Source organism: Panthera uncia, chromosome B1 (assembly GCF_023721935.1).
Source record: "Panthera uncia isolate 11264 chromosome B1, Puncia_PCG_1.0, whole genome shotgun sequence".
Classification (NCBI taxonomy): Eukaryota; Metazoa; Chordata; class Mammalia; order Carnivora; family Felidae; genus Panthera; species Panthera uncia.
Window position 1 is genome coordinate 106,771,731 of NC_064811.1, and position 13,364 is coordinate 106,785,094.

The window sequence follows — 13,364 nt, forward strand, 5'->3', positions numbered from 1 at the left end:
CAAGGGAGAGTACCCCCACCCCCTCCAGCCCCAGTGCATTTAGACAGAGGTGCAGGGTAACAGCACTAATCTGTTCTCTAAAAATAAAGCAGTGAACTTTAAGAATGTATATTTAGAAAGAAACTAGAGAAAATACAAAGTTAGCTCCATAATGTTATTCTCACATGCTTACATTCCAATATACTTGAATGGAAGAAATGAGAGTGGTGTTAGAGCTAGTACATGGGGGTGTCTACCGGAATGTGGGGCACATGTGCATGTTTTGTGGTGAACCCTTGGGCTACAAAACCACTTACTCAGTGTAGATTGTTTTCTCGGTAGCTGGGTGGGTGCCAGTGTTGTAAAAAAAAAAAAAATACCTTAAAGATGCCTTCCCATCCTATGTTTTTTTTTAAGTATATACATATTTGTTTAGTTTCTATATAAATACTAAGAATGTTAACACTGCTCCAAAGGCACATATTTGTACATGTTTTAAGGGCTGGTGAGGGACAGATTTCATACATCACAGTGGGGTATTTCAGTGTCTCTCCCCTCACTGTGCACATATCTATATGTATATATACATTTTTAAATAAACTAAGAAAACCTAATCATTATTTTTGATTAAAATGTTTGTAAAAAAGCCCATTACAGATTTGCTATTCTGGAAAAACCGATGAAATACATTATGGTTAAAGAACAGAATTTATACTAAAATGTTTAAAGTATTTTTTCATTCTTCCTTGATTTGTCTGCGAGTTGGCTTGGCAGACTGTGTAGCTATGAAATATTCATATTTTCTGAATAAACGAATGGCTGAATTGTTGCTAATGTTCTCCCATATTTGGGGTAGTTACAGTGCTCATACCAGAGGAGAAATTAGAAGATTGTTGGCTGCCCCAATTTGCATATTTGTATACAAAAGGAAGAAGAGGTAATCATATCTCTTTCTTCCTCAGGGAGACACAAATAAAGAAATATGAATAAATAAAATGAACTAGCTGTGTTGTCCTTAATTTCAGATTTACATCATTTCTTTTCACTCTTTCCTATTCATTTCCCCTATCGCCTAAAATACAGTTCACAGAAAAATGATAATGTCTCTGTAAATGAAGACAAGACTGACTGACCAATATGAGAAATGTCAAAAATTCCACTACATTTTTACATTGAAATCATTAGCTAACAAACTTTTCTGAAAGAAAAATAACCACGCATGTTCAGTTCTGTTGGTAAACCTAGCTTAAGTCTGTTCGAATTCAGCAGAGGTAAGAAAGGCCTATTGTCTGACTAGTAGCCTCAGCTTTACTTGGAGAATATCTAAGTATTCAAGGAGATCAACTGGAGAGAGGGTTATCGATTTTAAAAGGTAAAGAGTAGGTGCCCATGGCCAAAGTTTGGAGAAAGTGCTTACACTGAAAGATTTACCTTGAGGAAATGAGTCTGGGAAGTTCGATTTTCTTTTTGAGAAAGGATGATAATCAGATTCCATTTGTCTATAATGTTCATTTCTGAAGTGCTTCCTCCTACAGTCTCATCTTTCTTGTATAATTCTAACATCTTCTCTAATTAAAAGTTTTTAAGAATAAATTTTATATTCTATATACATGAATATGAACATAACTCTTAACATGGAAATTACTCTGTGAGTGACATAGGAAGGAATTCCCATTAGAGAATCAAATGAAAAATTCCTAGAAAATGAAAATAAGCTAAGTGCCTAATTATCATTTAACTATCATACTTGTACTATTTCATATCGCCACCGAATTTGACACTAGCAACCACTTGTCCCCTCCTTTAGTCCTGGCCCTCCTTCAGTCTTCTTTAGAGAATCATACTGGATTCTCTTGGTTATAGCCCTCTCATTGTTCCTATTTAGTCTCCTTCAATGACTCCTCTCCCTGAGCTCATTCAACAAATGAAGATATCTTCTAAGGTCCTGTCCTTAAAAATTATTTTTCAGAATTTGAACAGTTATTGAATACCCTCCGTGTGCCAGAAACTACTATGCTGAGTACTAAGAATACAATGAAGGGGAGCAGACATGAATCCTGCTCTCAAGGAGTTTGCGGACTGTTGGAGTGGATATTAAAAAATTTCAAAAAGTTAATTACAAATTTTCCCAAGTGCTATGAATCAAAAATACAGCACACTATTACGAGAAGTAAAAGGGGACCTAATCTAGTCTGGAGGCTGGAAGGCTCTCTGAGGCAGGGATATTTGAGTAGTGATCTGAAGAATGTGCAGATGGCAAAGTACACACAGAAATCCTGTGGGGAGGAAGGATGATGTGTTGACAGAAGTAAAAGAAGGCCACCATCAGAGCTAGAGCAAAAGAAATGGACGGAAAGAGGTAGCCACATCCCATAAAGTCCCAAGGCAAGCTCCTATACCCCATGGCTTCAATTCTCAGCACCATGCCAAAGACCCCATTTCTATCTGTTTGTTAGAGCCAGTCCTAAGCTTCTGACTGCCTGGGTGAATATTTACACATGAATGTTTTCATGTCACTTCAAACTCAATTCATTATCCTTTATCTGGACTACTGCAGCAGTTTCCTAACTTGTTAACCAGATGCAAACTCATGTGCTGTAATCACCAGAGAGCAGGGTGTACCAAGTTCAAACCAGAAGCAGAGAATAGCTAACTACATGGACCTATGAAAATCAACTAGACCTATGAAAATCAACTAGACTGCAATATTCAATGCCCATGCATTCTCAGAATTTATTGTTAGTACTGCTTTGAGTAATAGCAAAACAAAAACAAAACCTCCCAAATTCTTAAATATAAATATTTGATAAAAACTGGAAATCGTGTAAATTAAAAATGAATCACTACAATTATACATTAAAATACATGACTGCATCATTTTAGAAAGTGCATAATTTATTACATTTATGAGTTTATAATAAAATGGATACTTGGGAACTTAAAAAGTGAGTTAGTAACAATTAGATGTAAAATTCTCAAATCATGGAACCTGAAATATTAAAATTCTAGCATTGTCTTTCTCATGATTAGTATAGCTTAAAAATTATTATGCTTTTCCAAAGGAAGGAAGGGAGAATTAAAAAATAGACACGTTGATGAAGGCAATGAATTCTTCCCAGCTGGCTTTATTCTCCACTGAAGCTCAATATACGGTTATATTTTCTTTACTTACAGGAAGCTGTCATTGTTCTGTTTTCCATACCCCTCAAAACAGAATGGAAAATGCTTCTGCAAAACGACACAAGCCTTAACCATTCTCTATGGGTTTTTACCATTTCAATACACTTCTAGTCGAACAGTTTTCCCAATTCTAAAGTTCTGAGAGTGAACTATGAATATTTTTAAATATTTTCCAGATTCATCATGGAGGCTGCTTTTCTTCTCTGCACTGTAATCACACTGAGCTGCAATTAAAATAGACAATCAGTAAGTAGTTACTTTTTCTATGGAAAATCTTACACTAATACAAAGTATAATGCATCACAACTTACAATTATTGCAAATAATCTGACTGGAAGGGGTCCTGGAAGAGGTTATTTTGTGTGTTCCTTTCTATTTTACTCTTGAGTCTTTAAAATACCTGTATTACACTAGAGATATGCATGTCAAATACAGCATTCCATAGCTCAGAATGATATACAGTACTTAGAATTCCAAAACATATTTCACAGATGAATGAAAAATATCTACATAAAAGCTAATTAGAAAAGTGGGTAAAATACAAACTGTGAGCCAGCACAATACAAGGTTGGTAATGAGAGGATGATAAATCATAGTAAGAAAGGTCTAATAGGAAAATAGTCTTTAAATATCAACTGGAGTTGACATTATACACACCTGGAAAGATATCTAACAGTACAAAAGAGTATATACATCCTAAAAAAGTCTTCTTACTGCTGTCCTTCATTCTATAGCCCTCTTACCAGATACAACCACTACTTCCGTTTTCTATTTCTAGAAATACATTCTAAATGAGAATAGATGGATGTATTTCCTCACGCCTTTTTATTTAAAAAAAAAATGATAAAGGGCTATATATGTTTTATCTTTTTTTTTTTTCTTTAAAAATGACCTACCTTACAAATAGCTCCATGTGAGATCTACTTTATTCTTCTTAACAGTGGCAAACTTTTCCTGGTATGGATACTCCATAATTTAACTGGCTTTCTATTGATGGGCATTTAGATGGCTTTGAATCTATTAAAATTATAGGCAATGTTGCAATTACTATTTTTACATGTTTCCTTGCAGACTTGCCAAGGTGCAAGTACACCACGGGCAGAATAAACTCATAGAACGACTGGGTCAAAGGTTATATATACATTACAATTTTTGAGAGATACTGCCAAACTGGGCTCCAAAGAGACTGCACCAATACACATTTATATCAGTGATGTATGGAAGTGCCAGCTTAATGTATTAACAAACTTCATGATCTGACATGATCATGAAATGGTGAAAAATGGTATGCAATTATGGTTTAATCCTGTATTTGTCTTATGAATGAGGATGAGTATCTTTTTAGATGTTTAGAAGCCATCTGTCTTCCCTTTTCTGCAAATAGGTTTTCTTTGTTGTACGTTGAACTTTTTGTTGACTTAGTCACTCTTTATATAAAAGATACTGCTTTTGTCACATGTATTGCAGATATTTTTCTCAATTTTTCATTGACTATGGCTTTTTAAAATGCAGATATTTGAAATTTTACATGGTTCACATTTATTAATTTCTTTTCATAGTTTTTAGGTTTTGTGTTCTTGCTTAGAAAGGCTTCACCACGCTGATTTTATGGTCAAAAGAACACAGTAGGGTTTTCATTAGTTTAGACTGATACATTTAGAACATATAACCACAGTCCAAAGATGGATGAAGAATGTACAGAAAAAGTTCATCAGAATAGCACATTTAGAACATGGAGGGTTCAGTACAATGCAGGGCTTGTGCATGACGTTGGGCTGCACTGGTAAGTATGATGTACACAGTAGAGGAAATAGTAATTCTTCAACTCCTTTCTTTCATTAAATATCAGGCCCTTAGCAGGGTAGTCTAATAGCAGTTTCCATTTTTTAGGGGAAAATGGGAAAATTAGAATCCAGAGAAAGCAAAGATAAAGATTTAAAAAGCCGAATATGTCTAAAGAAAGGAAGTTTATAACTTGAACTCATTTAAAACAGAACAAAAATTAATTCCAGGGTATAAATTCCTTTCTGTGGATGGGGAGAATGCTCAGTGATTACTTTTCATCTCCAAATGAAAATGGGATGGAAGGAGAAAAGCTTAAGGAAAAAAACTGTAAAGTGGTTACTGACATCAAAAAAAAAATCTCATAAAGAGAATGGTGAAATGTCTGTCATTAGAGAGTTTAAATCACAGAAGAAAAATCAATGTTGCACTGTTTGGGTTTAATTCTGTCAGGAGGGAGACTAAACTAGTTGCCAAACTGGATTATCCAGTTAAGGTTCTGTAACTTTACTCTTTTTACTATAGAACTTAAGGTAGTTAATTTTAAGTAGGCATTTTCTTTACCATATTCTTTAAAAAAGGTAAACTTGAAGATTTAAGGACTGTGATATAGAAATTTACTTTCTTATATAACTAAATACTTACCACTTAATGATTATACTAAGTGTTTATATGTGTTAATCTTTTTGATCTTTCAATAACTCTGTAAGGGAGGTGTTATTACACTACATCAAACATGAAGAAACTGAGGCTTAGAAAAGTTGAAATTGTCCCAAATCACATGGCTACTTAATGGCACCAGGCTATTTGCCTGACACTAAAACATCCACTCTTAAGTTACTGCCCGGGACACCCAAAACAATGGTTTCTTGAATGATTAATAACTTACTACATTCATTCGTAAGTTCATAAGTTTATTTGGTAAAGCTCTAATTACTTTTTTTTTTTTTTTAATGTTTATTTATTTTTGAGACAGAGAGAGACAGAGCATGAGCAGGGAAGGGGCAGAGAGAGAGGGAGACACAGAATGTGAAGCAGGCTCCAGGCTCTGAGCTGTCAGCACAGAGCCCGACGCGGGGCTCGAACTCATGAACTGTGAGATCATGACCTGAGCCGAAGTCAGACGCTTAACCGACTGAGCCACCCAGGCGCCCCTCTAATTACTTTCGAGAGGGAGGAGAACAGAAGGGCAAATTACTGCACTTTCTTAAATGCCATGCCATGTTCAAATCAGAAGTAGATTAAAAAAAAAATCTACAAATATCACATACATAAACTGAATTCAATGAGTATTTAGAGCTGCTTTACTATTATGAAATGCTGTAATATCTGTACATAATATTAATTTTGATTGAAACAGTTTAAAAAAATTTTTTTTAATCTTTATTTTTGAGAGAGAGAGAGAGAGAGAGAGAGAGAGCGAGTTGGGGAGGAACAGAGAGAGGGAGACACAGAATCCGAAGCAGGCTTCAGGCTCTGAGCTGTCAGCACAGAGCCCAATATGGGGCTCGAACTCACAAACCATGAGATCAAACCTGAGCTGAAGTCGGACGCTTAACTGACTGAGCCACCCAGGCACCCCTGATTGAAACAGTTTTTATAAACAAATGTAATTAATAATGTAGTAACTTGGTTTCTCTGCCTATCTATATCTATCCATCTATCTATCTAAACGGTTTCCAGCCTATCTTTATAATCACTAAATGATCTCACATTGTTCCTAATAGGAGGGACTATTGCTCCTACTTTAGAACAAATGGTGCATTTCCTTTATATGATGTGCATAAATTATGAGTAATTACCCCTTTGTATTTTATTGATGTTCTGCATTTCCAGTCTATTTCCCAATGGATAACTTTCAGACAGTATTTTAGATTTATATGGTTATATACAAATGCACATTAAATGAAGGTAACCTATAGGCCAAGTAAAATTTTCCATTTAAAACTACAATAAAAACAAAGTTACTGCAGTTTGAAGCATTACACTCAAAGTGATGTTTTCTACTTACAAATCTGTCAGTGATACATGCTTAGAACAAAATTCTAGAACAGTGCTGTCCAAGAGAACTTTTTGTGATCATTGAGTTCTATTTATGCTGTCCAATATGAGAACCATAGTTACATAGGAGCATCTGAAATCCAGCCAGTGTTAATGAGGTTTTCAAATTGTAATTTATTTAATTTTAATAATTAAATTAAAACAGCTGCTTAGGCCTAGTGGCTACCAATCTGGCAGCAGAGGTCTAGATTTTGGTGTCAGTTTAGGAGACCATGTTTATTTCTGTTTTTAAAGTTTATTATTTCAATCTCAAACATTAAAAAGACTAATTTTAAACAGTTTAATCAAGTAAAAATAAAACTACTAGTTCTCTGGGAGCTTTTGAGGAACTTTACTTATCTTTGATCTACTCAGATTATTTACTAACCAGGGATAATGAGGAAGTTCCCTACCTGCTGGGAAGCTGAAGCCGCCCTCTGTTCTGCCTGACTTAGACGCCTTTGAAGTCTGTTGGCTTTTTCTTGATGCTCCAGAATTAGTTTTTCATTCTGTTAAGGGGAAATATAAAGTAAATAAGTTAAAAATCCGTATGTGACATTGAAAGGTTTTGTGGAATAATCAATACAAAATCTGAATATCATTTTTTATTTTTTAAAATTTATATCCAAGTTAGTTAGCATATAGTGCAACAATGGTTTCAGGAGTAGATTCCTAAGTGGCCCTTACCCATTTAGCCCATCCCCCCTCCCACACCCCCTCTAGTAACCCTCAGTTTGTTCCCCATATTTATGAGTCTCTTCTGTTTTATCCCCGTTTTCATATTATTTTTGTTTCCCTTATGTTCATCTGTTTTGTCTCTTAAAGTCCTCATATGAGTGAAATCATATGATTTTTGTCTTTTTCTGACTAATTTCACTTAGCATAATACCCTCCAGTTCCATCCACATAGTTGCAAATGGCAAGAGTTCATTCTTTTTCATTGCCGAGTAATACTCCATTGTATACATATACCACTTCTTCTTTATCCATTCATCCATCAATGGACATTTGGGCTCTTTCCATACTTTGGCTATTGTTGATAGTGCTGCTATAAACATGGGGGTGCATGTGTTTCTTCGAAACAGCATCCTTGTATCCCTTGGATAAATGCCTAATAGTGCAATTGCTGGGTTGAAGGGTAGTTCTATTTTTATTTTGAGGAACCTCCATACTGTTTTCCAGAGTGGCTGCACCAGCTTGCATTCCCACCAACAATGAAAAAGAGATCCTCTTTCTCCTCATCCTCGCCAACATCTGTTGTTGCCTTAGTTGTTAATGTTAGCCATTCTGACAGGTATAAGGTGGTATCTCATTGTGGTTTTGATTTGTATTTCCCTGATGAGTGATGTTGAGCACTTTTTCATGTGTCAGTTGGCCATCTGGATGTCTTCTTTGGAGAAGTGTCTATTCATGTCTTTTGCCCATTTCTTCATTGGATTATTTGTTTTTTGGGTGTTGAGTTTGATAAGTTCTTTATAGATTTTGGATACTAACCCTTTCTCTGATATGTCATTTGCAAATATCTTCTCCCATTCTGTTGGTTGCCTTTTAGTTTTGCTGATTGTTTCCTTTGCTGTGCAGAAGCTTTTTATTTTGATGAGGTCCCAGGAGTTCATTTTTGCTTTTGTTTCCCTTGCCTCTAGAGACATGTTGAGTAAGAAGTTGCTGTGGACAAGATCAAAGAGGTTTTTGCCTGCTTTCTCCTCGAGGATTTTGATGGCTTCCTGTCTTACATTGAGGTCTTTCATCCATTTTGAGTTTATTTTTGTGTATGGTGTAATAAAGTGGTCCAGGTTCATTCTTCTGCATGTCGCTGTCCAGTTTTCCCAGCACTAGTTGCTGAACACACTGTCTTTATTCTATTGGATGTCCTTTCCCGCTTTGTTGAGGATTAGTTGGCCATATGTTTGTGGGTCCATTTCTGGGTTCTCTATTCTATTCCGTTGATCTGAGTGTCTGTTCTTGTGCCAGTACCTTGATGATTACAGCTTTGTAGTATAGCTTGAAGTCTGGGATTGTGATGCCTCCTACTTTGGTTTTCTTTTTCAAGATTGCTTTGGCTATTCGGGGTCTTTTCTGGTTGCATACAAATTTTAGGATTGTTTGTTCTAGCTCTGTGAAGAATGCTGGTGTTATTTTGATAGGGATTGCATTGAATATGTAGATTGCTTTGGGTAGTATCGACATTTTAAAAATATTTGTTCTTCCTATCCATGAGCATGGAATCTTCTTCCATTTTTTTGTATCTTCCTCAATTTCTTTCATAAGCTTTCTATAGTTTTCAGTGTATAGATTTTTCACCTCTTTGGTTAGATTTATTCCTAGGTATTTTATGGTTTTTGGTGCAACTGTAAATCAGATCGATTCCTTGATCTCTCTTTCTGTCGCTTCATTGTTGGTGTATAGGAATGCAACCGATTCCTGTGCGTTGATTTTATATCCTGCAACTTTGTTGAATTCATGAATCAATTCTAGCAGTTTTTTGGTGGAATCTTTTGGGTTTTCCATATAAAGTATCATGTCATCTGTGAAGAGTGAAAGTTTGACCTTCTCCTGGCTGATCTGGATAAAAATCTGAATATCATTTTACCCCTTATAAAATGCAAAGATAGATCTCCACATTAATATTTTTTAAAATTATACTTTGACTAAATTGTTCTTTTCCCCCTCTATGTGTTACCAAAGAAAGTGAATCAGAGGTTAAGAACAAGATTTTCAATATTTGACATTACCCTTGAGACGCTAGATCACGCTTCAGAATCACCTGGAGTTTGAAAACACAGGCTGTTGGGCCTCACAAGTAAAACTTCAGTAGGATGGGATGAGTTGTGAGAATATGTACTCCTACCAAGTTCTTAGTTGGTGTTGATGCTGTCTGCTGGTGCATTTAGAACTACTATGCTACAGGGGCACCTGGGTGGCTCAGTCAGTTAAGCATCTGACTGCATTTGGGCTCAGGTCACAATCTCGCAGTTTCATGGGTTCAAGCCCTTATTGGGCTCTGCGCTGACAGTGCAGAACCTGCTTGGGATTCTCTCTCTCCCCCACTCTCTGCCCTTCCCCCATTCATACTGTCTCTCTCAAAGTAAAAAGTAACTACTATGCTACAGCAAGCTTCTAGAGACACTGAGACATTGCCATTCTTTTACTTTTTTTATTTTTTATTATTTTTATTATTTTTATTTTTTTTATTAAAAAAAAATTTTTTTTAACGTTTTTATTTTTGAGACAGAGAGAGACAAAGCATGAATGGGGGAGGGTCAGAGAGAGGGAGACACAGAATCCGAAACAGGCTCCAGGCTCTGAGCTGTCAGCACAGAGCCCGACGCGGGGCTCGAACTCACAGACCGCGAGATCATGACCTGAGCCGAAGTCGGCCGCTTAACTGACTGAGCCACCCAGGCGCCCCTCTTTTACTTTTTTTAAATGTTTATTTATTTTTGAGAGAGAGAGAGAGGGAGAGAGAGGGAGAGAGAGAAAGAGAGAGAAAGAGAGAGAGAGAGAGTTCGAGCAGGGGAGGGGCAGAGAGAGAGGCAGACACAGAATCCCAAGCAGGCTCCAGACTCTGAGCTGTCACCACAGAGCTTGATGCAGGGCTCAAACTCATGAACTCTGAGATCATGACCTGAGCCAAAATCCAATGTTTAACCAACTGAGCCACCCAGATGCCCTGTAACATTGCCATTCTTAAAGTTCACTTAAAATTCAAGGAATGGGTGGCTCAGTTGGTTAAGTGCCCAACTCTTGATTTTGGCTCAGGTCATGATCTCACGGTTTTGAGATCGAGTCCCATGTAAAGCTCCACGTTGAGCATGGAGCTTGCTTGGTGATCTCCTCTCCTCTCCTTCTCCTCTCCCTCTCCCCTGCCTTTCCCCTCCCTCTCCCCTCCCCTCTCTCCTCCCCTCCCCTCTCCTCTCCCTCTCTCTCTCTCTGCCCCTCCCCTGCTCATGTATGGACTCTCTCTCAAAATAAATTAAAAAAAAAAAAAAAAAAGAAATAGGGTCTTTGCTGATGATTAAAGTGAGGTTTTAAGGTTTTTAGGGTGGATCCTAATCCAATATGCCTAGTATCTTCATAAAAAGGGAAAATTTGTACACGGACATGTACAAGGGGAAGACTGCAGGAAAACACAAGGAGAACACCATCTACAAGCCAAGCAATTCTGGAAGCCACCAGAAGGTAAGAGAGAAGCATGGAAGATTCTTCCTCAGAACCCTCAGAGGGAACCCATCCTGTTGACTTCTTGATTTTGGACTTCTGGCCTTCAGAATTGTGAGACAATACATTTCTGTTGTTTAAACCATCAAGTTTGTAATACTTGTTAGAGCTGCCTCAGGAAACTATATTGACATCATGAATATAAATCTGTCATAATATGCTGTCAGGGAGACAAGTTCAAAGAAATTATCAATTAAAAAAATGTACTAGTGCTCTCCATACCTACTAGCCTAAAAAAAGAAAAGTTTTGTACAACTAGAATTTTTATGTAGTTTTCTGGCACCTGTCTAAATTGAGAGAGTAATACCAGTCTAATCAGGAACAGTAAGAAAAACACATTTTCTATGAACAACTACATCGTTCCCAGACCCTAACATATAAGTGATAACAGTGAATGTCATGTCTAATAATGAAAAGTGCTGAAATAACAATATATTGCTAAAATGAGCTTATTATATATTTTATTGTGCCCAAAAGCAAAATGAAATTTTATGAAGAGAACCATATTGGCTGTTTCAATTTACCAAGATATTTAAATATATACTCTTAAATTTAAAAGGTATATCATTAACACTAGAAAAAACTTGGGGGAAAAAATCCCATCATCTATAATAATCATTTTCATAGGTTATCATCAGACTACATATAATATGCATTTTTCCATGCTTAACCATACATTTTCCATGGTTAAGGCACAGTCTAGATTAGGTAAATCATAATATATACAACTGTTCTTTTTTAACTGATCATTTTGGTTGCTTTTGATCTTCTAATATTATTAACATTATTGTGTTGAATATCTGCATTTATTTTTTTCATATTTTAAATTATTTCCTTAAGTACAGATTCCTGGAAGTAAAAAACTACAGTAAGTATTTTTTTTTTTTAACATTTATTTTTGAGACAGAGAGAGACAGAGCATGAACAGGGGAGGGGCAGAAAGAGAGGGAGACACAGAATCTGAAACAGGCTCCAGGCTCTGAGCGGTCAGCACAGAGCCCGACGCGGGGCTCGAACTCACGGACCGTGAGATCATGACCTGAGCTGAAATCAGATGCTTAACCGACCGAGCCACCCAGGCGCCCCAAAAACTACAGTAAGTATTTTAATGGCTATTGTTTGTTTCCTAAATGGCTCATATCAATTTATAATGCTTTGAAACTTGAGAGTAATTATTTCACTGTGACTTTTATAGATGGCCACAAAAATACAGCAGACCATAATAGCCTATTAATGAAATTCCAACAAATACATTTGACATTAGAACATCAAATGAAGAACTAGAGTTCTAGAAAGCTCTAATCATAATCTAGAATTGTTAACTTTTTTTTTTAAAGATTCAAAGAGAAAAATGGTGAACTTTTGCTGCATTTAGCTCTAAAGCATTAATTAATCTAGGAGTGGCTGAGTGGCTTAGTTGGTTAAGCGGCTGACTTCAGCTCAGGTCATGATCTCACAGCTCGTGAGTTCTACCCCTGCACTGGGCTCTGTGCTGACAGCTCAGAACCTGGAGGCTGCTTTGGATTCTGTGTCTCCTTCTCTCTCTGCCCTTCCTCTGTTTGTGCTCTCTGTGTCTCTCTAAAATAAACAAACATTAAAAAAAAAATAAAGCATTAATCTAAAGGAGTATTTTAATGTATTTCAGTAGGCAAAAGTAATTACTACATATCTTTTGTGTTGGATTAAAACAAAATAAGAGGAATGGGCTAACAAATATAATCTTAGACACGCTTAGAAATGAAGGGGATCTTAACACATTTTCTGCAACACTGCACAAGTTATATTGGTGAAAATGAAATAAGAGCTCTACCTTTTGTCATTTACATATGATGAATCACTGACTTTCAAAGCTTTTATTCACATTATAAAATGTGGACTTTTAGGGTTATGGATGATTTCTCTACAAGGAATACTCACATCTGTATGGTCATTTCCAAGTAGAATTAATTTGGAGTTGGCTCAGGTAAAATTCTATAACATGTGTATCAGGCTGCAGCAGAAAGTACTTCCCGGGAGAGTCATTATCTTACCTCAACTACCTTTTCATTTGCCGTTTCCAGCTGAGAAAGCAGCTCTTGGGTATGAAGTTTCTGTCGACTCAGCTCACTCCTATTAATCAAGAGACATCCCCCCAACCAAAGCCATTAATATAATTGTTCAAAAAT

General features: G+C 36.4%; 1 protein-coding gene across 4 annotated transcripts in view; it reads right to left on the bottom strand.

Annotated features, from left to right (window-relative positions):
• Positions 1–2,915: 2,915 nt before the first annotated feature.
• The window catches only part of SCLT1 (sodium channel and clathrin linker 1), a 219,202-nt gene continuing 208,753 nt past the window's right edge, over positions 2,916–13,364 (bottom strand). For 2 of the 4 annotated variants that reach the window (XM_049631174.1, XM_049631176.1), the window contains exons 19-21: positions 13,230–13,308; positions 7,395–7,490; positions 2,916–3,383 (exon numbers count right to left, since the gene is read on the bottom strand). In XM_049631174.1, coding sequence (XP_049487131.1) covers positions 3,321–3,383; positions 7,395–7,490; positions 13,230–13,308 — 238 coding nt within the window. In that variant the 3' untranslated portion in view covers positions 2,916–3,320. Of the gene's footprint in view, positions 3,384–7,394; positions 7,491–13,229; positions 13,309–13,364 lie in introns of those variants that run through there. The other 2 variants (XM_049631175.1, XR_007457905.1) reach the window with 2 other exon arrangements.